The following is a 27476-nucleotide window of genomic DNA, read 5'->3' as shown; positions in this document are numbered from 1 at the left end:
AGTAAACAGTAGATGCCAAAAATGTTCTTAATTGGTAAAATAAAAGGTCACAACAATGTTGTTCATCTTAAATTCCCTTTGAATTGTTTCAGCCTGTGAAATATTGTGTTAGCCTGCTGGATCTTGACGGTTAAGTAGGAGTTGGTAGGCAGACGAGTGCTGGGTGGATGAGTGGGTAAGGTATTCCAGGCGATGGGAACACTGCACGCACAGGCCCAGAAGTGCAAGAGGCTATGGCGTGTTTGTAAAGTGGAGAAAAATCTAGTGCCCTGGAAGAGCACTAGAACGACAGGAAGGGAAGAGCAGGAGAAGCTGGAGAGCTCTGAGGACACTACCCTGAGAAGGGCCTTGCCTGCACATGCTGAGTTTTATCCTGTGGGTGTCAGTGGACCTTGGGGACTTGGCTGGGCAACAGTCTGATCAGGTGTATTCTTCCAAACCTAATTCCGGGGCAGCACGGGGACGAGGCTGGTGTCAAGGACACCGGGGAGGAAAGGCCTTCCTGCACATCTCCAGCTCTTCCTGGGTATCCGGGGCCATTTCCGAATTGGTGTAGAGCTCCCTCCCTCCATCCAGAGGGGTTCCAGAGTAAGACCCACGTGTTTCACAAATGTGGAAACTGAGGCACAAACATGGCTGATGTTACCGCAAATTTAGGGTTGTGCTTCTTTAACTCACTCACATTGGTTTTTTAAATCATAGGTTGAAAAGTAAACTCTTTCCTGCTACAAAGCATATGGAAAATCTACTTTTTAGGTTCTATGTGGCGGGACTATGAAGGGCATTTGTTGGAGGAAAGGCAATAGGAATCGAGGCTGCGATTTGCTCTAAATTCTCTCGGAAGAGCAGTCTATGGCAGCCGTCATGCTTGAGATAGCGCTACAAGTCCTCCTCTGAAGACCAATATGGCGCAAAGGAAGCTGGGGGTGTTAACCATGAGACTAATGGAAAAGCAGGTCCTCGCTCTGCGCCCCCATGCAGAGGTGGAGACTACAGTGGTTAGTTACCAGGCGAGGTTACCTGTTATTCTCCCAATCTTGTGCTTTCCGCCCATGTAATTGCCAGCGAAGCCTGAGACGTGCGCGCCCAGGCTGTACCCAATTAGATGAACGTTGCTTGGAGAGAATTGAGCAGATTCCTGGAAGACAGCAGCGAGATGGTTACAGGAGGAGAAGAGCTGCCCGGATTAAAGCCTTTTGTGGGTCCAGCTTGTTCTGGGCTCCCACCCTGTTCTTTGCGCCCCATGGCAAATGAGGTGCTTAATTCACACTCCAGACCCAAACTGGTTTCTCCCCTTGCTGACTCTGTCCTCCTAGAGAAGTGACCCTCCTTTCAGGCTCAGCTACCTGGGATCCTGCTTGACTTCACCTGAACATGAGTGCCCCACAGAAGTGATCCTGTGGTTCATGTGGGGTTGGATGGTTTACGGAGTGTGTCCCTTAGGACATCCAAGGGGGAGAGCATAAGAGGAACAATGGATGGCATAGGGAGATAAGATGGTTCTACAAAATAGGGGTTCAAGCAAGGCATCTGAGAGAGCCCCTGCGTCTGGTCTCCGTCCCTGCCTTCCCATCCCTGTGAGCTTAGCAGAAGTGGTTCTCTGGTCTGTGTTCCTGTTGGAGACCAGCTTCATCCACTCAGTCTTAGAGGAAGGGAGGCTGGGCAGGTCTTACCTCCAGCCACCGGAGAAGAGCTGCGACCTCTTGGCCCACAAGGCGGCTTTTGCGGATGGCGATGGTATACTGCTGGTGGGCCAGGGTGATCCAGTCTGCCAGCACCACATTCACTGGCTGGACCAGCGGAGACTTCAGCGCGTCCACCATCTGCCAGATCCAGTTTTCCAGGAGGCCATCGAACTGTAGGTGGGCCCAAAGGGAAGTCAGCTTCACCAGGAGGGGATGGGGGGGGCTGGTTTCCTCTTTCTTTCTATTCACCCCTTTTTCTTCTCCAACTCTTGGCTGATGCTGGATCTTTCTCTCCAAGAGAAAGGGCTTAAGATGGTTTTTCAACCTTGGCACTATTGACATTTGGGGCCATATGCTTATTTGTTGTGGGGCCCGTCCTTTGCACTGTGGGATGTGTAGCAGCATCTCTGGCCTCTACCCACTAGAAGCCAGCAGGACTCCCCCCACCCCTCCAAGTTGGGAAACCAAAAATGTCTCCAGACTTTGCCAAATGTCCCCTGGGAGCTACCACCAGCCGCCAACTTAGAACCATTGTCTTAACATTTTCCTATTTTAGGACTTTCCAATTCTGAAAACAGTGGAAAAGTCTGTGTAAATCAGGTCCTGAAAGCTGCTGATCCTTTGAGGGTCGGCTCCAGCACCATCTCCTCTGGAAAGCCTGCTCTGCCCCCTCTGCATCCCCCTGCGTTTGCTCTCCTCTCAGCCCTGCGTTCTGCTGGCTTTAGAGGGATGAGCACCCTGAGCTGGAACACAGCAGGAGCTCAATAAATGTTGATGGAGCATTGTCCTGTGTATGCACCTTATTTGAGAACCGTTTACACGGCACACCTGATGGGTTCGCAGAGCAAAGACATTTGTGCTGTGTCTTGAAGGATTAACAGGCATTCACTTAGAAGAATGAGGGGGGCAGGTGAATATGCTGGTGGTGGGGGGTCTAGGGCCTTCCAGGAAGAAGGCAGAGCAAGTGTAGAGGCACAGAATCACAAAAGGGCAGTATGACCTATCTGGGGAGAGGAGAAACGCGGTGCAGTTGAAGACTAGACCACAGCCGTGAAGCTGTCATTCTGGGCAAGATGCATTCATTTGATAAACATTTGCCCAGTGCCTTCTGTGTGGGTGCGGCATCTTGGATTCAAATGCAGACTCTTCCAGTTACTAGCTGAGTGACCTTGGGCAAGTTATTTCACTTTTCTGTGCCCAGTCTCCTCATCTGGAAAGTGAGGGTAATACCTCCAGGATGGTTGTGAAGACGGGATCCGTTAATAGAGGTAAAGCTCTTAGAACAGCGCTTGGGGCCCAGTAAGGACTCAGAAATGTTGGTTATTGCAGCTACTCTCGTCGTCGTTGTTATTGCTAGTAATAGTAGATATGTTCCAGTCTGGACAGGCTTTTGAGAATGAAGAGCTCATTCTTGTAAAAGGACCCTGCTATCTATCCAGGCTGCATTTGTAAATGAGATATTTATTCAATCATTAATTCAGTTAGCAAATATTTTAGGAACACTTAATATATGACGGATACCGTCCCACAGGAGAAGAGGGGAAAGGACCCTCTAGGCAGGAGGCACAGCCTCAGCTGAGGCCAAGGGGAGAGGACTTACATAGTAGGTGGAAGGAGCTACAAGCAGGGGTGAGGGGGAGGAAGAGAGTAGGGGGGGCAGGGGGAATGGGGAGGAGGCAGAAGAAGGTCAGGGGAGGCAGTGTGAGGTGGGGGGAGGCAGGGGAAATGGGGGGGAGGCAGAGGGAGGTGGAGGGGGGCAGGCTGCCCTGCCGCACTGCCAACCTCTCTGACTTCCCTCAGCTCGGGTCCTCACCTGGAGTCATGTCCGGAGTCCGCAGCCCTACCCGTCCAGAGCTCTCCTCCAGAAGCAGTCCCTCCTGCCCACCGTTCTCCCTTTTTCTGGTAAGGGAACGTCCCTTTGGCTAAAGCAGCTGAAGGATGGACTGCTCTTCCCTCACAGTGACTGGCCTCCGTCTAATCCATCCACCCCACTGGGTCCACGGGAGAGCTCTCCAAGTCTGATCTTTAGTTCCCTTTAAAACGGATTTCATCTTCTCAGGGCCCTGCCCTCTGCCTCCTCTTCCATGGTTTTCTTAAGGAAATGCAGATGGAGCTCCTATAGGGCTAGAGAGCTGCAGTGAGGAGACTGCCGCGTGAAGCCCGCTGCGGGATGGGCCCAGTCAACCCACCCTGATGAGGGCTCAGTGAAGCGGAGTCTGAGAGCGTGGGCTTTGGAGCACGAGGATTCTGGTTCTGGATGTCTGTCCACTGAGGGTTGTGTGACTGAGGTAGCTGCTTGACCTCTCTGAGCTGCAGTTTCCTTATCTGAGAGATGAGACTAACTCAACCATCCTCATAAGGAGGTGTGAGGATTGAATAGGCTGATGTGTAAAGGGCCTCAATCTATGTTAGGTCCATTCTCTAGGGCTAGGAAAGCCCCCACCGCCTTCATTGCCAACCCTGTGGGGTGGTGGGACCCCTTTAAATCCTAGGGGGAAGCTGCTGGCAGCCTGCAGGAGCCTCTGTGCTTTTCTGGGATGGCAATATCAGGCACCCCACCTGGCGGCTGCACCCACGTGGCGTCACGTGGCTCCCCACTACCCGACACGTCCAGGCCTGGGGTCTGTTCTGTTCCTGCGGAGGCTCTGAGGCCGCACGCAGCAGGCTCTCCCTGAACGCGTGTGGAAGGAGTGGTGGGTGGGTGGGCCCACTGGCCTCTGGAGGGCAGGATGGAGGGGAGTTTCTAGTCTTTTTCAGCTAGATGGCAGAGAAAGGTTTCCAAGTCACAAAATAGATCCCAAATCTCTGGGGGTTTCAAATCGTGAACCAAGCTTTAAATGGACTGAAAACCAGGGAGGCAGAATTCCCTCTTGGAGAGAAGTCCTCACTTAGTTTGACTCCAATTACTGCCCACAATACTCTTTCTCCCTTTCTTCCATAATAGTAGAATTTCTAGTGTCTCTACAAGGTTACACTTTCTCTAAGATGCTACACATCTCAGCCACCTTTCCATCTCGTGTGGCCAATGGATGTAACTGGAAGCATCTCACAGATGCTTCTAAGAGGATAACCTAAAAAAACTCTTTGATACCAAAAGCCATTGAATTGCACACTTTCCATGGGTGAATTGTATGATATGTGAATTATATCTCAAGCTGTTTAAAAAAACTCTACTGTTTGACTCTTATGTGTACATCCGTTACTTCATTGTGCCCTCTGGAATGAAGATGTGATGGCTAGTGCTCTAGCTGCCATCTTGGACTATGAGGATGAGGGCCACACTCAAAGTATGGCAGAGCAGCGAGCTGGAGATGAGTTGGGTCCTTGAGGACTTCATTGATCAAAGCTGTTTATCCAGATCTGGGTTACATATCTCTGGACTATTGTGTGAAATGGAAGCAAACTTCTGTTTTATTTGAACCACTGCCAATTTGAGTTTCTGTTATTTGCAGCTGAATTTAGCTCTTACAGATAAAACATTTCAATGGGAGACTGTTTTCTGGCTTCCCACCTCCTCTTGTGAAACAGCCAGATTCACCTGCACAGGCGGCATTCCCTGTGGGCCCTCACGCACCGTGTGACCTCCTGGAGCCACATTTGATTATCTGAAACATGGGGATAGTTCTACTTTCCCTGCCCTGCTTACTCAGGGAATTGAGACAATCCATGAGATCACGTGTGGGAAGCACTTGGAAAATCAGAATATGCTTTACAAATATTAAGCATGAAGTTGTTATCGCCGGCTCCCTATCTTTTTATTACAATTGAGCACACTAGGGAGAAAAAAGGAAAATATGAAAGCAGAGTGAGAAGAGGCGCATCAGCGTTTCCTACCGACCAGCCGTGGATTATCATCACCAGGGGCAGGGAGGCGTTGAAGCCGCACTGCTGTAACGTGTCCGCGTGATGGAGCTGAAGCCGACAGCCCTTATCGGTTTTGTCTTCAAAGAGCAGGAATCTGGTCTCTGTCTCCTGCAACGTTTCCCCTGTTTCAACGGCGTGAGATCTTCCAAATGGCTCTGGAAGATAAGGTTGGCCACAGTGCTTACCCTGGCGTCTGTTCCACCTCTGCCAGCTCCGGGAGAGCCCAAAGCTTTCTAAGCGCACCAGCCAATGGGGTTTCCATCAGGTGCTGGAAGTAGATATGAGCCGCAGCTCCGGGGAACCCAAAAGAGCATGTCCAGCAGAATGGCCATTTGTCTCCTTGGAGATGATGGAGGGCGACCCAGGAGGACCCAACACAGGGGTGGAGGGGGCCAGATCCTCCATCCTGCCGTCCCAGTGGCTCTAGTGTCAGCCACCCAGGCCCTGGAGCAGCTCTAGGACAGCAGGAATATGGGAGAGGCCATTGGGACTGAGGCTCAGAGAGGATAAGTACTTCACCCTAAATCACACTGCCGTTAAGTGGTAGTCAGGATTTGAACCCAGGTCTCTGTGATTCCAATTCTCGACATCCCTATGCTACAGCGAGCGTGAAGAGAGTGCCTTAGTTAGATGACTCTATGCATTCGCTCATGTAGCTCCACCTGTTCTCACTTGCAGATGCATTATATGATGGAGCCAGGTAGGGTTGGGGCGGGAGGATCACAAAGGAGCTGGTAGATTTCACATCATGGGGGGAGGGGTACCCAGGGAGGTCTTTTCAGGCAAAATGCTGCTGATCCTGGCCTTGAAGGATGAGCAAGGGCTTGTGTGCATGTGCATGTGGGTGGGTGGGGGAGGGAGTAGGGTTTTCTGAGTTTAGGGAACAGCAGAGTGAGGGCTCGGAGGCATGGGGTACTTGTAGGCATAAGGAGGCAGGAGACAAGGCTGGGCAGCCAGAGTGTGGGGTCCCTGGGATGCCTGAGGAGTCTGGACTTGATGCTGTAGATGATAGGATGCTGCTAAGGAGCTTTTCAGCAGAAAAGGATAAACGAATATCCATTCGGAATCTTTCAAAGACTCTGGGAAAGTGGGGTAGAGAGAGGAAGACTGTTTTTAAGATTTCACCTCCAGTTGCTGTTCCCAAAGACCTCCTAGCCTCCTTTTTAGGGGAACCTCACCCTGGCCCTGAGCCAGTTTAAAATGGGGGTCAGCAGTCACTCAACTCCGCAAGGCAGCCCCACAGCTGTCAAGGCCACTGTGTCGGCCGAAGGCAGACACCTCTGCTTGGGGGCTGGGTGAAGCCTGTGTTCTCAGGGCTGTGGCATTCCAAGACGGGTGACACCTTTTCTGCCGAGATTAGGGCTCAGGCCAAGGGCTGGAGGAGGCTGTTCTCCCCGTCCCTTCCGGCTGAGGGTGGGCTCTCCTGTGGCTGAGGGGCAGACACCAGGCCATACCAGCGTTTCTCGTCGGTGAGCTCAATTCAGCCCAATTACCAAGGACCCTGGTCATTCTTTCTGAGCATAAAGTCACTCAAGCTTCTCAAATAATAAGTCTCGGGCTTTTGGTTTCAGGGGACAGCAGGACAGAGAGATGATGGACCTAGAGGTCTTAATGAAACCAATTTTCCTGCCCAAAGGTGATTAATTCAAAAGGTTATGAATTCCCAGCAAAGGGCAATGATTTTTCACTACGATGACAGCATGAAACGCATCATATTTTATTAAAAGGAGATGTGAGCGAGAAGCCGAATAACTTCTCTGAGATAATGAAGAGACTGTATCTGCTGCTCAGTCTGGCTTTCCCAAGCTTAGAGCCTCGCTAAGCTTGTCCTTGTCCCTGGAGGTGTGCTCCCTGCTCAGGGTCCCCATTCCAGCGAGGGCACTGCCCTCCCGGTCTTCTGAGTCAGAAGCTGGGGCGTCACCTTGCACCCCTACACCAGCCTTCCCATCAGTGCAAAGCTTCAGGTTCCCAAATATCCCGCGAAGCCAGCGCCCTAGTTCAGACGCACACTGATCCTTGCTTGGTTTATTCCAACAGCCTCCTGACAGGTCTCTCTCTCTGGTTAGTCTTGCCATCCTCTCTCACGCTGCTGCTCAAAGAATCTTTCTAGAACAGAAATGACTATTATACCCATTAGTGACTTTAAGTTTCTTGGTACTACAACCAAGGCTACCATGTGAATCATAACCCCTCATTTCCCCAGCTCCCCCCCCTTCATTCTTGTGCTACCCCAGACTGCCGACAGTTCCCCAAAATGCATTTCACACCCCTGCGCCTTTGCGTGCTCGCTTCCCGCTCTGTCTCTGCTGCTCCCTGGTGAACTCTGGAGCAGCTGTTAAAACGGAACCCACATGTCACACCCTCTAGGAAGCCTTCTCATCTAGCCAGAGAGAATACTTCCTCTTGCTGCCAGCACTGCACTGGGTCGCTGGTCCTAATGTACTTGTCATGTGGCCTGGTAACTTATTTGTTTAGGGATGCGGTCTTTCCTCCGCCAGGCTTGTGAACTCGTGGAGGACAGTGCTGGGAGTTGTCTGGTCAACGCTTAGTGAGCGATGTGGGATTCTGTGAGACCCAGGTCTCAGATCAAAGGCCAACTTTTGATCCGTCAGTCATTTATGCTTTGGAGCTAAATGTAACTCATTTTCTTTTATTCGGTGACTGAATAGCTGCATCTTCCTTCATTTCAGGATAGCTGACTCGAATGCTAAGAGGACTGTATGAAAATAAGATGGGGATAGAAATAGTACCTGTCTCATGAAGTTGTTACAAGGATTAAATAAGATGATATTTGTAAAGAACTTAAGACCATGCCAGCCACGTCATTAGCACCTATGTAAGAGTGTGCTGTTAAAATAAGTATGGGTTGGAGCATCCGGCATCTTGCATTTTTGATTTGTGAAATCCTTTCTTTCTGTGAAAATTCATCCCAGTCGCCCTCCCGGGACCAATTCTGTCTGATATATATTTACTCTGCATTTAGCTGGAAGAATAAGCTCTGGCCCTGGTGCCGAGGGCCTCAAGTCTGTTGGGGACAGTCCTATGGCGAAAGAGGTGTCGGAGGGAAAGGCCCACAGGCAAGTGAGCTGAACTGGGCCCTCCCTTTTCTCCTGGGCTTGGCTTTCTTTCAGCATGTGTATGAGCGAGGAAGTTGCATATACACATATTCATTTATTCATTTATTTCCTTAATGAATACTTATTATGCATCTATTATTATATTGTGCCCTGGGCCCTGGCTGAGTACCAGTTGGGGGCAATTAGGGCATGATCTCTGTTTTTCAGGATTTCCCAGTCCAGTGGGAGAGGCCAGCATGAGAATCAGCCGTTGCCTGTGGTTGCTGTACATGCTGCAATGGAGGGACACGCAGGGTAGGAGCTCCAGGGAAGACGCCAAGAGAAGATGAGCCATCAGCTGAGTCTAGAAGGATGAAAGATTCTTTAGGAGCTCACATCTAAGGGAAATTGTTGAAGAAAGTGGGGCTCTGGTGCCTAAACAAATAGGATTTAGTGGAGGACATGAACACTGAAGGGCTGCGTGGGGAAGAAGGGTTAGAATTCTTCGTGCAACTCCAGGAGGTGGAAACACACTCAATGGATGGGCACGACATGAAGACAGTTTTTGACTTTACATAGTTTCACAAAAATTGACAGTTGAAGAAATTGAGACAAAGAGAAAACATAGCCAATAAAACAACAAAGATAGAAATGTTAATAGATTAGCACCCTAAAATGCACACTATGTGATCACATGAGGTTGCTGAAGATGGGCCACAGATTTTGTTCTGAGCTTCCTAGTGGCCAAGTCAAAGAGGGAAATAGGAACAGTTATAGGATTCCTGGTGTCCAGTTGCTCACGCTTTCCCGGTCCTAAGCCCAAGATGGTTCCCCTATGGGTTGTTGTAAAAAGAGGCCACTGGGTGAGGCAGTGGCCATTGTCTCAAACACCATTCCTACAAAATACACAGTAGCAAGTTTTATGTGGTTGGCTCTGAGAGAGCTCTGCAGGCCTCAATGGAAGCAGCAACCACAGCGCCAAACAGCATTTAAGCCACAGCAAGTCTCTTCAAGGCTCTTCGCTGTAACCCAGCAGCCGTCCCTGCGAGCGAGGGAGTCAGGGGCCACCGCAGGTCACATTTTGGATGGAAGGAGCAGAGCACCAGAGCCGGAGTGTCTGAGCCTCCGTGGGAGCGGGGTCTGCCCCCTTCACGAAACACACAGAATACTGGAGCATGCTCACTCGAGCCCTGGCTTCACAGACTCCCTGCTGTCGCCCTTAGCATACATGTACCCAGATCTCCTTCCCGAGCTTGAGCCCCGCACATGGCCGGCTCTGGACTGGGCATCTCTACCCAGGAGTCCTTTGGGCATTGCAAACCCGGTGAGGCCCAACTGAATTTATCATCTTTCCTCTTGACCCATTCTTTTTCTATATTTCCTACGGTGGCTTGTAAAACCATCATTCATCCATGCTGCTGCTCAAGCTAGAAAGCTTCGAGCTGTCCTGGAGTGCCCTCTCTGTCCCCTTGGTGACCTACCACGGTCCCTAAATACTATGGACTCACCTTCAGGATCATCTTCTCTGCCCCCTGCCACTGGCCTGGTCTAGGACCTCATGTTTTTTATTTTAGTTTTGGTATTATAATAGATTCTCTTATCTGTTTTACATTTTGTCATTTGTAGATTAACCACGTTCATTGTATATATACAGTCTGAAAAATGCAGATATAAATAAGGAATCTCATTCCTCAGAGAAAAACCACAAGTCATATTTGGGGTATCTCCTTCTAGCCTTTTCTGATGGAGATATTTGTTCTGTAGATATTTACTTGGAGTGGCCATAATTGAGATTGTATTATGTGAACGGCTTTATATCCCTCTTCACCTGACATGATAATTTTCTTTTAGCATTAAAAATTCTTCAAAAAATGTGTTTTTGAAGAGTGGCAGAGTTGGTTTACTTATTCTGTTATTGTTGAATATTTAGGTTGTTTCTAGATTTCTTTTTTTCCTATTACAAACTATGCTCTGATGACCATCTTTACACACGAATCTTTGTCTGAATCCGTGAGTAGTTTCTTAGTATAGATTCCCAAAAGTAGAATCTTTGGTTCCTTAGGTGTGATATTATTAATATTTCTTTATATATGCATATGTATCTAATTTTTCTTTTTGATGAGGAAGATTGGCCCTGAGTAACATCTGTTGCCAATCTTCCTCTTTTTGCTTGAGGAAGATTGTCTCTGAGCTAACATCTGTGGCCATCTTCCTCCGTTTTGTATGTGGGATGCCGCCACAGCATTGCTTGAGGAGTGGTGTGTAGGTCCACATCTGGGATCCGAACCTGCGAACCCCAGGCTGCCAAAGCCAAACATACTAACTTAACCACTAGGTCACCCTGCCAGCCCCTCTAAATTGATTTTTAGCACTTTTTAAGCTAAGATTTATTGAATGCTCTCTCTGTGCCAGGTGCTTTTCTAACAGTCTTATTTATGTTAACTCATTTAAACCTCACAACAGCTCTGTGAGTAAGTTGTGAGAAAACCCAAGGATTTGGTTATGAGAGAGGAAATTTCTTCCAATTGTATTAGTTAAGAGCAGCTCCTTTCCAGGTGTGTCTTTTGAAAGTGTCATTTTCTCATGGCTTAGAAGAGCTAAAGACACACCAGTGATAAGAATCTGGGGATGAGGCTGTGGTTTCAAGGGGGAGAATTGTAAGCAGTCAAGTCCTCTGAGAGAGTCGGCTCCTGCAACTGGAGAGAGAGCAGACAGGCTGGGGAGGCTTGGGGTTGTCCCCTGCGTGACAGCAAGTTCCAGGGGCAGCGAAACGTCCTCAGAATTAGTCAGAAGTTGAAGCCGGGTGCAGCCATTACATTTCTAATAATAGATTCCTTGCAGCAAGTGATTCTCCATTTCTAAGTCAGCCCCCAGGTTTGAGGGTTCCTAATATTTCATTCATTCACAAATTATTTCATTTTCTTTTGGGTGAGGACATCATTAAGTGGGTGACTGCAGGCGACTGAGCTGGCACAGGAGGGAACAAGGATTCTGCAGTAGGAGGCCCCCGTGGGAGGCAGGACCTGTCTTCTGCCCGTGATGCCTGGGCTGGGTGCTTCTGCTCAGTCCGTGTTTGTGGAGCACTTCCCCTGTGTTGGCTGGTGCTGAGGACAGAAGTACATATGACAGGAGCCACAGGTGTTAAAATGCCCCTCACAGAGTTGTTTGTGAACTATCTTCACGTTCACTATGTTAGTTGTTATCATGCGTGTGTGTGTGTGTGTGTGTGTGATTTCACTTTGTTAACATGCTCTGCTGAAAATATTCCCAGACCTGGGACTTGTGGGAGGGGTCCTCTGGAAGACGATAATTTCATGATTACCCTGAAAATCTTCCAGGCCATGTCCTCTGCTCAGCATGGACAAACCTATGAGATAAACGTAGCCACAGCTCTGTCCCTGGCTGCTGTGGTCAGGCCTATTTATGATTTGTACATGGGCAACACTGACTTCAGAATTTCTAGGATGACACCCTGTTGGAAAAACTTGAATGAGAATTTAGTTGCTGCTGGGCCTGTATAGAGTCAGCTCTTGGCTGTTGGTGATCTTTGGTGAGAAGCAGATTCTGCCCAAGGCCATGGTGAGGAACGCTTCCCCCATTCCCGCCATCTTGAATTCTGCCCTGACCTGGACATCCCACCCTCCCATTTACTTATTATCTTGAAAATATTTCTCTGCCTCAGTTTCTCAATTTGGATGATATAGTTACTAATCTTTGTAACATCCTCCAGCTCTTGTGACCCGCCAGCATCGCTGCACTATAATATTGAACCTAGATGACCCAAGGCATAAATCCCTTGTAAGGAGGGAGCGAGGTGCTTTATAAAGCTGTGGTAACTTTTCAGGTTTTTAGGACATTGTTTTGAACCTGGCAGAAATTCCTACATTTGTCTTGAATGGATTTATTTTATAGCTGTTCTTTAAAAAAGCTTTGGAACCCAGAGCTACTGGGGTACTTTATTACATTTTGGGGTTGCTATCTCCCATCCCCTTTTGTATTCCTGTTTCACCTGTTCTTTTTTGTTTGCTTTTTGCTCTTCACCATTTTGTTGCCAAATAAGACGATAAGATAAGGGATGCAAGGAAAGTTATTTTCACAAGTCTGATTTATTCTGTTTCCTTTGCCTATTTTGTCCTGATTTTGTAGCTACCCTGTAACCTGAATCTATGAGTTCTCCTTTTGTGGATTCCAGGGAAGCAAGTAACTAGAGGGTGTGTTTTCTTGCTGGAAAGTTTTGTTTTTTCTTCCAAACTTTCTTCTTAGGCTGTACTCCCCGGAAACTCTGACTAAAATCAGAATGATATATTTTTCTTTCAAGAAATCTGATTATGAAAGAGTATGCCATTCAGAAAAGCTTTCCATTTGTATTGGAATTCTCTGGGGAAAATGGGGCTTACTTTCCTAAAGTGATTCCAAGGTCATGGGCACATTCTGCCCCAGAAAGGTTCAAGGTAGGGTGACCAACTGTCTTGTCAAATCAGGATGAGCTGGCCACTCTAGTTCAAGGACAGTTGAGTGAATAAGTAGAGAGAGAAGAGATGATAAAATTGCCCTCCCTATTGATGACCATTCTGAGAGTTTTCATCCAACATCCAATGTGTGACATCCCTTCCTGCCCGGTCTTTCCCTTGTGGTTCCCTGGCCCCACCTGCTCTGCTATCTTCCTCTATTTGCCTAGTTAACATCATTCTTTCTCCAATTTTAAACTCAATCTTCCTTTCCTCAGGGAAATTTTCTCTGAATTTCCTGACTTGGTCACATCTCCCTATTATTTGCTCTCTTAGGTATTTTCACAGGTGTAATTTTCTATTTGAATAGTCATTACATAAATTCTATCTCCCCTGTTTGGTGGCAAGCTCCACGAAAGCAGGAGCTAGGGCTAGTTTTGCTCACATTGAGACTTTAGTCAGTAGAACAAGGGGCTGTAAGTGCAGTGGTTAGGCACCCAGAGCAGGAGCTGTGTGGATTGGGTTTGAAGTCCATTTCCATCACTTACTACCTGTGGGACCTTGGGCAAGTTACTTAACCTCTATGTACCTCAATTTTCTCATCGTATCATCTGTAAGATGGACATAATAATAATACTTACCTTAGAGAATTGTTGTGAGTTAGCATTGATAAAATTCTGTAACAGTGTCAGGATTGTAGCATGTGTTATATAACAAATGCTCACTATTATGACAGTTTGTCATAAAAAATATTAGTTGGAGGGATGAAAATTGTGTTGAAGTGGATCACAGACCTAAATTTAGAAGCAAAACCATAAAAATTCTAGAAGAAAATTTTTATGACACGGGGAGGGCAAAGATTTTTTTTAGGACACTAAGAGCACAAAACATGAAAGAAAAAAATTGATAAATGAAATACATCTGCTGTTTGAAAGACCCCATTGAGTAAATGAAAAGCCAAGCCAGATGGGGAGAAAATATTCAAAATACATGTATCTGATAAAGGAATTTTATCTAGAATATATATAGAACACATAACAAGAATAAAAGACGAAAACCTCAATTATAAAATAGGCAAGAGATTTGAACAGCTACGTCTTAGAAGAAGATATACAAATAAAACTCAGGCATGTGAAAAGATGCTCAACATCGTTATTCATGAAAGAAATGCAAACTTAAACCACAACGAGATACCCCCTCTCCCTCTCTAAAATGATTAAAATTAAAAACACTGACAACACCAAGTGCTGATGAGGATGTGGAGCAACTAGAACTCTTCATGGCGGGATTGCTGGTGGGGTTGCAAGATACTGCAGCTGCTCTGGAAAACCTTTTGGCAATTTCTTATAAAGGTAAATGTACATGTACTATGAGAATCAGCAATTTTAAGCCTAGGAGTTTATACAGGAGAAATTAAATCATATGTCCACACAAAAATGCAGATGCCCACAGCAGCTTTATTCATAATAGCCCCAAACTAGTGACAACCCAAGTACCTATCACCTGGTAAACAGATAAACTGTGGTGTATCCATGGAATATAACACAACAGAATGCTACTCAGCAATAGAAAGGAACAAATTTCTGATACATGCAACAGCATGGATGAATCTAAAATGCATTACCCTAGGGGGCTGGCCCCGTGGCCGAGTGGTTAAGTCCGTGCGCTCCGCTGCAGGCGGCCCAGTGTTTCGTTGGTTCGAATCCTGGGCACGGACATGGCACTGCTCATCAAACCACGCTGAGGCAGCATCCCACATGCCACAACTAGAAGGACCCACAACGAAGAATACACAACTATGTACTGGGGGGCTTTGGGGAGAAAAAGGAAAAAATAAAATCTTTAAAAAAAAAAAAAATAAATAAAATGCATTACCCTAATTGCAAGAGGCCCCACTTAAAAGCTTGCATACTGTGTGATTCCACTTATATGACATTCTGGAAAAGGCAAAACTATAGTGGCAGAGAGCAGATTAGTAGTTTCTTGGGGCGAGGGGATGAAAGGGCAAAAGGGAAATTTTTATTTTCCTCCTCTTCTCCCCAAAGGCCTCCAGTACGCAGTTGTATATTCTAGTTGTAGGTCCTTCTGGTTGTGCTGTGTGGGGCGCTGCCTCAGCATGGTCTGATGAATGGTGCCATGTCTGTGCCCAGGATCCAAACCAGTGAAACCCTGGGCCATTGAAGCGGAGCATGCAAACTTAACCACTTGGCCATGGAGCCAGCCCCAAAAGGTAGATTTTTGAGGGAATGGAATGTTCTATATGTTTGATGGTAATGGTTCCCTAGGTGTACACTTAAAAACAATTGTTGAAGAAATGAACTACAGCCGCTGTGGTTTCTCCACATCACAAAGGGCCGGGGCCAGGGCACTGTCGGCTGCACAGCAGGCTTTCTGCGTCAGTTACGAGTGCGGGACTAGGCTGGTCTGAGAGGAAAGGATGTTTCTAAGTCCTCTGGGAGTTGGGGTCAGTTGGCAGGAAGAGCTCCAGCCCTGACTTTGAGCCAAATGAGTAGATCAGTCTGGGATGGGTGCAGCCCTCCAGGACCTCAGGGAGACTTGGCATACTTGGAAAGCCCTTCCAGGTTCCTTTGGGCTGGGGATGACCAGAGATACCTAGGGGTCATCCTTGGGAAAGCAAATCATCTGGTTAGAGAGAGTTAGAGATGAAAGGGTCTTGGAGACCTTGCAGTGTCGCGGCGGCCAGCCTGTATACTGCCTGCATTTAATTCTCTCTCTGTGCATCTCAAACAACATGCAATTATTGAGGAGTAACGCATTTTCCTTTTCTTATTAAGTAAGGATATAGATAACACCACCAATCTACTCTTCCAATCCTCTGGAGAGAATCAGCATTCCCAAACCATGTAGATATAATTCCAGCGAAAAGCAGACACTCGACATGTGGTTGTCTTGTGAGGTACAATATCCCTTTACAATTTGTTTGAAAATGGCTCTGTGATGCCCTTCTCCCACCCCCAACCATTGCTCCCTAAGGACCAGGGACCTCTTACTGATAATAATGATCTAGTCCAACTTCCTTATTTTACAGATGAAACAGGACCCAAAAAGGCCAACTGACATGTCCCAAACCATGCATTAGTTAACAGCAGAATCAAAAGAACTCAGCTCTTCTGACACTCCAGCCAGCATCTTCCTACTCTGCCAGAGGAGAGGGGCCCCCTCCCACATCCTTGCTGTGTTTTGGGACTCTGTTCCCATCACTGGCATAAAGCTCAGAGGACTCACATTCCGTGCCTTATGCAGGCTGATCTTGCCAAGTAAGGCCCCTGGTTATCAAAGAGGAAACGTGTCTTGAAAATGTGCTGGGGCACCGCATTGCCTCCTTCCTAGGAGTAACATGGAAGCTCTGGCCGGGGTCTTTCTTCATGGGGACACGCCAGCCCCTATCCTCTCCCAGTCAGGGAGCTAAGCATCCCTTCTCTTTCTCATCTCCCCTTGGGGAGACCTCGCATTACCTTTTTGTTGAGTTTAGGCTTTCACAAACAATAGTAACATATGTTCAATTCAAGTGGCTTCTGCTTTCAGCCCTGAAAACACCTCTAAACTAAGGAACGGTGGGGGGGAGGCAATTTAATTCAAAATAATATCTCAATAAATTATTCTGCCATGTAAAGACGAGGAAGCTGATGCTCAGAGAGGCAAACTCACTTATCTAAGCTCACACAGCTAGTTAGGGACAAGGGGGAGATTTGAGTGCAGGGCTCTGCCCCCAGCTCAGCCTCTTCCCACGATACCCTACCTCTTCAGTGGAGACTTGGCGGTCTCTTCTAGACTGGCTCTGCTTCTGTCCACTACTGATGGTCATACAGGTGGTAAACGTCTGTCAGGTGTTTGCCGTGTGCCAGACTCTGCTAAGCCTTGTACATCCTTTGTCTTACTTTGTGCCTGCTCAGGTCTGCAATGCCTCGTCTACCCTCTTGTTCTCCACCCCACAGCAAGGGCAGATCCAGGATGGCTCTCCAAACAGACCTTGGGCCCGTAGCTTCAATGGACAAAGAGAACACAAACGCTTCTTGTCTAATTTGGCTTCCCAATGGCACAGCTTAGGTGCTGGTATTGGGGTGGGGGTGCTCCCTTCACTCGGTTATTCCCTTATCTACTCATTCATTCCTCTCTCTACCACTACTTCCTGAGTTCCTACTCTGTGCCAGGCATTTCCCCACAAATGAAATTCGGCTTCAGCTAAACTGTTTCTGGAGCAAGCATCAGATTTTCTTTTTTTATTCTTTTAAAAATGTATTTGTTGCATGAAAGTGGAGTGACAGCGGAAAACAACATTTTAAAAAATGTACTCGCATTCTCATCATCCTAATGGATTGACTTTTTATTTCCCTGTGTTTGTATTCTGTATCCAGAAGCAAATATATTTTTCACGTAGCCGTGCAGATATAACTGCTTTTTACTTTTTAAATTTCACATTATGTGATAAACCTCTCCCCATATTCCTATAGTGTTCATACTCATCATTTTTAAAGGCTGAGTAATATTCCACTGAGGGACTGTTTTGTAGTTTATGTATCTATTTCCCTCTCTGGGACAAGCAGTATCTTTCCAATTTTTCACCTTTGTAAACAGAGATGCAATGAACTTCATTCAGGGAGCCTTTCCTTTCCAAGAATTATTTCCACTAGTATGAATTACCTAGTGTGGGATTACTTGGTTAAAGGGTGAGATCATCTTAATGACATGAGGGCTGAAGGAATTTTACAAGGTGTCAGCCACAGGGTGTCGGCCACAATTATTATCAACCCAGGGAACCCCGTAAGACCCTAAACATTCTCATCCACGGTGACGATGGGGTGCTGGGGAGCAGGTCGATCTGGTGAGGCAGGTTGGAAGGCTGTTTACAGGGCTATTACTCACCTTTTGCTGGTAACTCGGAATACCTTATTTTGCCCAATCCTTGTAATACCCCTGTGAGTAGGTGCTAACCCAAAAGGAAACTGGGTCCCAGACAGGATAAGTGTCTTGATCAAAGTCACACAGAAGGTAGTTGAGTTGAGCCTCACACTGTGAGCGGCTCCCTAGCAGTCCAGGAAATTAAAGTCACTCACTGGGACAGACCCACAAACCTCCTTTGCCAGGCCTTCAGCACCCCACAGGAGGCTCACTGACCACGAGGTCATTGAAATCAGTCTCCTCACAACTGCACTCCCATGGGTCTGGAGTGTGGCTGTGTTGAATTGCATTTATGTGGTGACTTAGAAGACAGCCCAGAGCCTGAAGGGAAGGCATTTCACATGAGCCAAGCAGCCGAACACGTTCTTTTTTGGGTCCGCTGCATCTGCTTTCATAGACAGTGTGGCTTTGGAACTATTTCACTCATAGTTAGCTACAGGTGGACTACGTGTGATTGTGTGATGGTAGATCTCCATGAGGTTCTAGTTTCTTGTTAACTCCTCCTGGTTGACCCTGAGCAAGTCATTTAACTTACTAGGTGTCAGTTTCCTCGTCTGGAAAATAAGGAATTTGGACCCGCCAGCTCTGAGGTCTCCATGGTGGTACAATGAGATGTCCTTGGCTCCTTGAGTTCCAGAACTGTCTTTCCCCCAAACCAACTGGGCCTCAGTTTCCACCTCTGGAAAACCAAGAGGTCGAGAGAAGATCCCAGGGTCTCTCCAGTTCTGAGATGTGTGATTCCCAATACTGTCCCATCTCTGACTTTCAATAAATAAAAGATGCCAGAGAGAATGTTCTCCAGGCCAGAGTTAATCAAGCAAAAAGAATGAGAGTCAGAGCAGCTGTGACCTGGGGCCTCCTGGTTCTGTTCCTGCAGAACTCTCCCCTCTCCTCTGCTGGAATCGGATGCTTTGCAAAGATAAACACTTGCAGCATGAGAAAGGCATTACGCATTAACTTGGGCAAATAGCCCCAAGGGTAGTCTTCAAGGTAAAGGTAAACCGTGGGTGGGGAATGTGAGCTGGAGCATTGGGCCACGATCTCTAGGGGAGGCGTTTGGTGGCCGCCTGGGGAGGAACTGGTCCTGACTCACCCAACCCCTGAGCCACCCTGGTGCTTCCCTGTCTGGTGGCCTGGGGCCGAGAGGACAGGTCATTGGGCCATCTCAGATCTGACGTCTTAGAGATCGAGGACCCACCGCAATCCCATTCGTTCGTATATTCATTTGTTCATTCCACCGCACATTTAGTGAGTACCTGCTATGTGGCAAGGATTATGCTTAATGTTGTGGATACAACAGTAAATAAGACAAACTGTGCTTTCAAGAAGCTCATGGTCATAGGGTGGAGGCAAGTAAATAGACAACTGTTTTGCAGCTTGGTAACTGTTTTGATGGCTGAAGAATAGGAGAGGCATCTATAAGGTGGCTGGTGTGAAGGCAGCAGAGTACCCCATTGGTGGGTAGCGTCAACCGGTTCCCCAGATAATCTAGGGGATTCCAGTGAAAGGCTGGTCCTGAGGGGAGGAAGGACCATGGAATGTGGAAGGAGAACAAGCCCATGCGTGATCAGTATTGTCACCTCCAGACTCACGGAGCTTGAGGTCACGGTTGTAACCTGCACCCTGGGCCCTTTAGCTTTCCTGAGCCCCTGGGAACCCCCCGTCTCCTTTGAGACTCCTCAGGCCCTGAGGTCTGCAGCACAGCTGTTCCCATTCTCTGCATGTTCATTACCTGATGGAAAAATAAGGAGGGGTTCAGGGACTGGGGCAAGGCCAACAGCTGGCTAAAAAAATCAAACCAGGGCCAGAGTCCCATTTCTCCACCTCTCTCCAGCCTGTTAAGCACCTTTCTATGAATTCTGTGAACCTCCTTTAGACAGCACATTGCATGTCTTGGCAAGAGCACTCAGCCTTTGTGCCAAGAAAAAGAGGCCCCTCTTTGGAGTGGGGATTTCAGCCTCCCCTCTCCCCTTTGTCCAGGCTCTTTTGGGCAGTAGAAGTCTACTGACCTTATGTGGCAGCTCTGGAGCCTACTCAGCTGGGTCTCTGCCTCCACCAGCTGGAGTGCCCCAGCCATGCCATCTGAATCAGGCAGCTCCAGGACCCGAACTGGGCCACCGGTCAGTGGGGAAATAAAACTCTGATTGCAAAACACACCCAGCCAGGGTTCTGCCTTAAACCATTGCTAAATGAACACCTGTCCTTCCAGGATCCCTTATATTTTACCTAATCTACATTTGAGGGCAGTTGTTCTCAGATATCCACGTGCTTAAGATGCAGACTCCTGAACACCATCCCCAGAGCAGCTGATTCAGTAGGTTTGGGGAGGCCTGAGAATCTGCATTATCCCAAGGTGGCAGATCTTCTGAGAATAACCTGCCTGGTGGTTTAGAATATGACTTTCAATATCCCTGATGGACATAGATGCAAAAGTCCTCAACAAAATACTAGCAAACCAAATTCAACAGCACATTAAAAGGATCACGCTATGATCAAGTGTGATTTATCCCTGGGATGCAAGGATGGTTCAACATATGCAAATTAATTGATTCACCACATTAATGGAAAGAAAGACAAGAATCATAAGATCATCTAAATAGATGCTGAAAAAGCATTTGAAAAAATGCAACATCTTTTCACAATGAAAACTCTCAAGAAATTGGGTATAGAAGGAACATGCCTCAACGTAATAAAGGCCATACATGACAAGCCCATCATTAACATTGTGCTCAATGGTGAAAGGTTGAAAGCTTTCCCTCTAAGAGAAGGAACGAGACAAGGATGCCCGCTCTCACCACTCTTGTTCAGTATAGTACTGGGGTCCTACCTAGAGCAATTAGGCAAGAAAAAGAAGGAAAAGCCGTCCAAATTGGAAGGGAAGAAGTAACGTTTTCTCTGTTTGCTGATGATATGATCTTGTATATAGAAAATCCTAGGACTCTACTAAAAAGCTGCCAGACCTACTAAACGAATTCAGTAAATTTTCAGGATACAAAATCAACATACAAAAATCAGTTGCGTTATACACTAACAATGAACTATCTGAAAAAGAAACAAAGAAAACAATCTCATTCAATGCAATCTCTACCAAAATTCCAGTAACATTTTCCACAGAAATAGAAAAAACCGATCCAAAAATTTGTATGGAATCAGAAAAGACCCTGAATAGCCAAAGCAATCTGGAGAAAGAGCAAAGCTGGAGGCATCACACTTCCTGATTTCAAATTATATTGGAAAGCTATAGTAATCAAAACAGTATGGAATTGGCATAAAAACAGATGCATAGACTAATGGAACAGAATTAAGAGCCCAGAAATAAACCCACACATATATGCCTTCACTGACCTTGGCCCCAGGGGCCCTTGACTTCAGCTGTTGAATAGGTCAGGGGGTCAGGCTCCTTCCCATTGGGTCCTCAGTGACCTGAAAGAGTAAAGGTGACCCCACAGGGAACTTCCCAAGTAAGCAGCTTCCTCTCTGGCAGAACTGGGCCTGGCAGATGGCAAAGTCCTTGGAGCCATGGGGAGCCAAGGTGTGAGAGATTCTATTGAAGGAAGCCGGGCAGTGAGGGCTGTGCTGGGACCCAGCGGTGCCCACTCGGCTGGCTCAGCTTTGGAAGAAGTAGAGGGAGTGAGAGGAGAGCAGGTGCTTCTCAGTCTGGAAGCTTGTGCCCAGGGCCTCTCAGGGCCTTCCAGAGCCTGCTGCTTCTCCAGCAGCCAGTCCATCTGGGCTGGCGCTCATGGAGTGCTGGGAGTGGGGATATTTTAGATGTGTCAAAAGTGATGAATGTTGGAAAGTGCCATCGGCATCTCTGGGAACTCACAGTTCACGCTGGCAGCTAAGATGTGCCAGGCTCTTTGGAAGAAATTGAACTCTGGAGGAAACTGGGAAGTCTCTGAAACAGGCAGCTCCTGCTTGCCGACCCAGATGTGGGCGGCAACGAGGCGGGCTCTGCAAGTGGACAAAGAACAGCAAGATCTGTGGAGATGGGGCCTGGCTGCGGCAACGCCTGAGGGCTTGGCAGAAAGAAGTGGCATTCAGAGAGGCCTCCAGGAAGGAGCAGGAGCATAGCAAAACAGAAGCTGGCCAGCGGGGGCCTGGAGTCAGCAGAGCTTGTTGCCCGCAGCATCAGGGCTGCAAGCCCGGCCTGTGTAGTGCTCTCCGCCAGAATTGAGCGGGGGCAGCAGCCAGAGCCGGTTGGAGGCTGGAGGTGAGCCCGGTCCTTGGCCCAGAGTGAGGCTGAAACAAGGCTCCAGTGTGTCTGGATTTGAAAACGCCCCAGGGAATGTGTTACTAGAATTCAGCATCTTCCCTGAAGAGAATGCACCCTAGGAGGAGGGTGCTTTGGCATTCTGTTTTCAGCACGGCTTTGTTTTGTCTGTCGTTTTCCTGGTTCTCCGCTTCTGCAGGGAGATGGCTCACCTCAGGCTACGTGGGAGCTGGGGGTTGGGGAAGCTGAAGCAGTGGTCACTCTGGACCATAACCTGTCAGAAGAAGGAGGGTGGATTCACCCCATGAGGGGCTAGGTACGGCCAGTCTCCGGTGAGTCATGGGGAGGGAGGAGAGTGGCGAGAGGGGTCCTGGATATGGACCACGGGGGTTCTGGGGTGGCGGAGGTGCAGAACCCAGCCGGACCACCTACTCTGTCTTCTGCAGAAGGATGAGTGAGGGGGAAGGTGTCAGGGATGGAGGGAGAAGGTCACATCAGCTCTACCTGCCTCCAGGTGCTCTCCATAGAAGACCCAACAACTCTCTCTTCCGATCATTGTCCTCCTCCTGCTTCCTCCCACAACCAGCAGAGAAAGAAGGAGGAGAGAGAGAGCGTTCATGTCATCTTCATGATTGTCATCATCATCACTATCATCATCAGCGTCAACGCTTGGACTTATGCAAACTGCTTAATTTGTCGAGGAATGAACTTGTCTTTCCTCTTCCTACTTCCAACCAGCTTGTGCTGACTTCCTCATTCTGCTCCCACGTCCCTCTTCTTCCAGGCACCCACTCAGCCCCCTAAGTCAGCTCCCATTCCTCCCTCCTCTTTCTTCCCCTCCCACTATCAGCAACTGCAACTCACTGTAGCAGTAACGTGCACGCCTGCTCCCCGGCATGATCTGTTCTACCTTCTCTGTCCAAACACTCTGCTCCTGCAGGAGCCCTTAGGGGATCCCCCACTGCCCACTCTCTCCTGCCTCCGTGACTTTGTGCTGGCAGTTCCCTCTGCTAGGAGTTCTCTCACCCTTTCCTACACCTCAGCCCTTGACTTGGAAGGAGGGCTGAGAACTTGTGCTTCAGGGTTGAGGCTTCAGGAAACTCTGGACAACTCATGAGGGGAGGGCCCCCTTCTGTGCACACCCCAGGCCCCCGTGCAGACCCTGAGGGTGGGATTCTTCATCTCCTTGCTGACTTCACGACTAGGCTCTAAGCCGTATGTGTCTTATGCATCCGCGTGCTCCCAGCACCTGGCATAAGGCTGGCACGGAGGTGGGTTATTTGCTGAATTAATTAACAAGATAATTTTATTTTCCTGCTCTTCCCAGGGAAAGATTTGTCACAGTGAGCCCATATTGAAAGGAGGAGGTGGGTGGAGGCAGGGACCCGAGCTGTGTCGCTTCGAATATACACAGTCCCCTTCCCGTGGTCATGAGCTGTTGGGCTACTAACACAGCAACCCCTGCCTCTGTCTACTCTCTAGGAATGAGCTGGAAAAAAGGAATCAACAGAGAGGAAGAAAATTCTGGACAGTCTTTGGAATCCTGCGTGGTCCTTTGTTTTGTCCTTGCCTCAAAGTCCTCCAGACCCTAAAACAGCCTCTTTTCCTCTCTTCCCTAAGTCTTTGGTAATTCCTCATTTGTTTTAAGCCTTATAATTCAGTTTTAAAAAATTGCCTTTGTGAAACCTTTTCTGATCTGGAACTGTTTGTTGAGATATTAATAAGAGTTATGGGGAAAAAAGAGTTTTGTTGTCAAATAAATTTGAGAAATGTTGTATTAAGCAACATTAATCAGGCTTCCTACTGGCCAGACAGAGACATTAAGATGCTACTTACTGTGCAGCTAATCTGTTGTAGGGGCAAATGCTATGCAGTGGTCCTCAAACTCAATTACTTTGCAGTAGGCCTGCAAAGTACATTTTTCCTCCCACCTCCCACACCCTTTTGGTGGCTAAGCATTTCTGGGACTGATATCCCCAGGCCCCACTTGAGGAAATCCTGTCCGAGGACAGTTTCCGTCAGGCCTGTGCCCAGGAAAGCTGCACTCACACCATCTCTGTGTGTTTGTGTCTCAATGGCTGGGGCTGCTGGAATGAAGGCCCGGCCTCACGTGCAGGACACAGGCCCGGGTGCTTTGAGAGGTACAAGGGTCTTCTCAGATGTTTCTTACGGGCAGTGATGCAGGAGAGTGAGAGCCACACAGCATCTTGCCACAATCATTGTTGCTGGATTCCCGTCACCCCAAGATGACCACTGTCTTGAACTTTTTGTTGTGTATTTCCTTCCAGTCTTTTTTCATGCAGATACGTGTCATGTAGGATTTTACTTATGGGTTTTCGTAATGTGCAGAGGGTCTGTTGATTAAAACTTACAGAATGAATAGAAATAGGGGCACTTTAGAGCAATATTTTGGCTGGCTAGAAAGAGTTGTTTTTTTTTTTTTTTTGCTATGGAAGATTTGCCCTGAGTTAACATCTGTGCCAGTCTTCCTCTATTTTATATGTGAGCTGCCACCACAGCAGGGCCACTGATGAGTGGTGTAGGTCGGTGCCCGGGAGCTGAACCCAGGTCACCAAAGCAGAGCACGCTGAACTTAACCACTAGGTCACTGGGACTGGCCCAAGTAAGTGATTTATTTTTAAACAGACAAATTTAATCGTTTTCAAATTGCGCTCTTAGAATCCCAAGCCCAGGGACCCTGTGGAGGTACTTTGGGGGCTGCTGTGGGACTGCAGAGAGGATGCAGCAGCTGAGAGGGCAGGCTGTGACTGCCCACCTCTGTGTCAATCCAAACAGCACTGCTTTCAGGTTTTAATGGCTTCTGTTTGAGATTCGGTTTGCAGGAGGTCTTCCATAGCTGACATATGTTCAAAACCCACAAATCCAGACCAATCGCTCATTTGACAGATGAAAACAAAACTAAACAAAAACTGTGGTGCCGAAAACATCAAACACGCGTTACTCAATCACACCTTTGGATACTGGATCTAGAACCCAGGTTTCCTGACACACCACCGAACGTTTTTCCCCCACACTCTTGAGTTTGTTTATTTCCTTCTGACTCAGCCGATTTCCAAAGAGAAGAATATAAGCCCACAAGGAGCAAATTGCAGTGAAGACACCGTGGTAAATCCGCTGAGAAACAGTTGGGGGAAAGGTACAGCGTAATCCCATCTGTTCCTCATTTCATCTGTCTCACTGCCGTTCTTCTGACGGGAGGCCTTAAAATGTAAAGAAACGTCTGCTAAGAGCAAGGGCTGCTGGTGCCAAGAATAACTCTTAAGGAGACACAGTACAATACCCCAGTCTCCAGTGAAATGGACTGTTTAATCAAAACTGCCGCATTCTGTAAATAGTCAGTCTATTGATGAAGAGCTCTGCAGATAGGGGAACAAGCCTCCTGAGAAATTTGGGAGGAACTAAAGAAGACAGAGAATAGTGGCAGGCACGCCTGGCTTGATTGTGGGGGTGGGGGTACCTCCAGAGAGGGGGTCTAAGTTGAGTCACCAAGTACCTACCACATGCCCACCTGAGTTCAGTGCAGTGGTGGGGTGGGGTGTAGCTTTGCCTGGCTGGTTAGAAGTGTGGTCCCTTTAATTATAAAGATGCTAATACTCATTGTGCACTTCCCGTGCCCTGTGCCCCGTACAGTTATCACCACTTACAAAATGCTCTGAGGCAGCCAGAGTCGTCCTCAAATGCAGGTAGCCTAGTTCCAGAGTTGACATTCTTTTTTTTTTTTTTAAGATGATGAAGCTATTTATTTATCTGAAGTACAATTCATGCCCAGGAAGGTGCACAAATCCTAAATGTATAGCTCCGGGAGGGTCTACCTATGTTTACAACTAGTGTAGCCACCAATCAGAGCAAGACAGAGAGCATTTCCATTCCCAGATGGCTCCCCACACCTGCTCCAGGTAATATCACCAAAGATGTAACCTGTATTCTGACTTCCACCACCAGAGATTAGTTTTGCCTGTTCTTGAACTTTGCGTGAGTGGGTTCGCACAGAATGTGCTCTTTTGGGCTAGCCGCCTCTCACTCAACAGTATGTGAGGTTCGTCCGCGTTGTTGCATGGACAAAGCCTACATCTTAACTACTACGCCATACTGCCTCTCATCAGGTTAACAAACTTCACATTGCCTTTCGGAAATGTCTCCTCGGAAAGTGGCGTGGGTTATGCAGAGTTGGCTGAGTCTGAAGGGGTGGAGTGAGGACACAAAAGGTTAAGCTCAGGGTGTGGCCAAGAAGAGAAACTTTTAGATAATGCCCGGGTGTTGTGCAATTCTCAGCCACTCACTGCTGAGTTCCACGGTCCTAGACTTATTCCCCTAAGCTAGTTCCTCTTTCGCTTTTGTGTTTCTCCTTTAGCAGAATGAACTTTGTCACTGTCACCTCCTCAAACATGTGGGCTGCATTCTCAGGCATCATTTAGGGCAGTGGTTTTCAACTGATGGTTGATTTTGTCCCCCCTTGCTCCCTTCCTGCATGGCAACATTTGATAATACAGTAACATGTAGAGATGTTTTTGGTTGTCAAGACTTGGGGAGGGGGTGCTATTGGCGTCTAGTAGGTTGAGGCCAGGGATGCTGCTAAATATCCTACAATGCATAGGACAGTATCCTTCCCTGACCCCAACAGAGAATTATCTGGCCCCAAATGTCAATGGATCTGCAGTCAAGAAGCCCTGGTCTAGGGTCAACATGGAATCTGGAAGTTGTTACCTTTTCTGATACAGAAAGAGAAGAAGCAGGGCGTAATGGAAAGAGCTCATGACCTAGAGTTTGAAGACCCTGCCCTGCCACCAACCATCTGTCTGATCTTGCTCAAATCACTTAACCTCTGTAGGGCTCACTTCGCTCATCTTTCGCTGGGAACTGTGCCACCTGCCTCTCTTACTTACAGACTTGTCAGGATTGAGTGAGAATGTCAATGGAATCGCTTTGAAATGCTTACACATTATTATTTTATTTGACTGTGACAGCAAGTCAAGCTTGTATGGGTGTTTTCGTGTCTAATGTCAGCGCAAGAATATTTTCAGCAGGGTTCCTGTTTGCCTGTGTTCAGTTTCCAGGGTCGTAGCCTCATTCTCACATTTGTGTGGGAAAGAAGCTCGGATACAAAGGGTGTTTCCTGGAACTGTGGGCAGGGCTTCAAATATCCCTGCCATTCTCTCAGGCAGCAGTTCTCAACACGGGAACTTGCAAGTTCAGACATTCTCATTTCAATTCTTGTGAAACCTCCAAAGGGGTTTGCTTCAGAAAAGTAAGGTATTTTTAGTGCTAAATCTTT

General features: G+C 47.7%; 1 protein-coding gene and 1 long non-coding RNA gene across 2 annotated transcripts in view; one reads left to right on the top strand and one right to left on the bottom strand.

Moving 5' to 3' along the window:
- LIPC (lipase C, hepatic type) overlaps window positions 1-27476 on the bottom strand; it is a 139994-nt gene that overhangs the window by 24404 nt on the left and 88114 nt on the right. The window contains exons 2-4 of the mRNA XM_046655460.1: window positions 5520-5704; window positions 1674-1856; window positions 1021-1138 (exon numbers count right to left, since the gene is read on the bottom strand). Coding sequence (XP_046511416.1) covers window positions 1021-1138; window positions 1674-1856; window positions 5520-5704 — 486 coding nt within the window. The remainder of the gene's footprint in view (window positions 1-1020; window positions 1139-1673; window positions 1857-5519; window positions 5705-27476) is intronic.
- On the top strand, window positions 22045-23902 carry LOC124236452 (uncharacterized). The gene is made up of 3 exons (XR_006887729.1): window positions 22045-22183; window positions 22383-22515; window positions 23666-23902. It is a non-coding gene; the product is annotated as an uncharacterized LOC124236452 (long non-coding RNA).

This window comes from Equus quagga, chromosome 2 (genome assembly GCF_021613505.1).
Source record: "Equus quagga isolate Etosha38 chromosome 2, UCLA_HA_Equagga_1.0, whole genome shotgun sequence".
NCBI lineage: Eukaryota > Metazoa > Chordata > Mammalia > Perissodactyla > Equidae > Equus > Equus quagga.
This window is presented reverse-complemented; position numbering and strand designations above follow the sequence as displayed.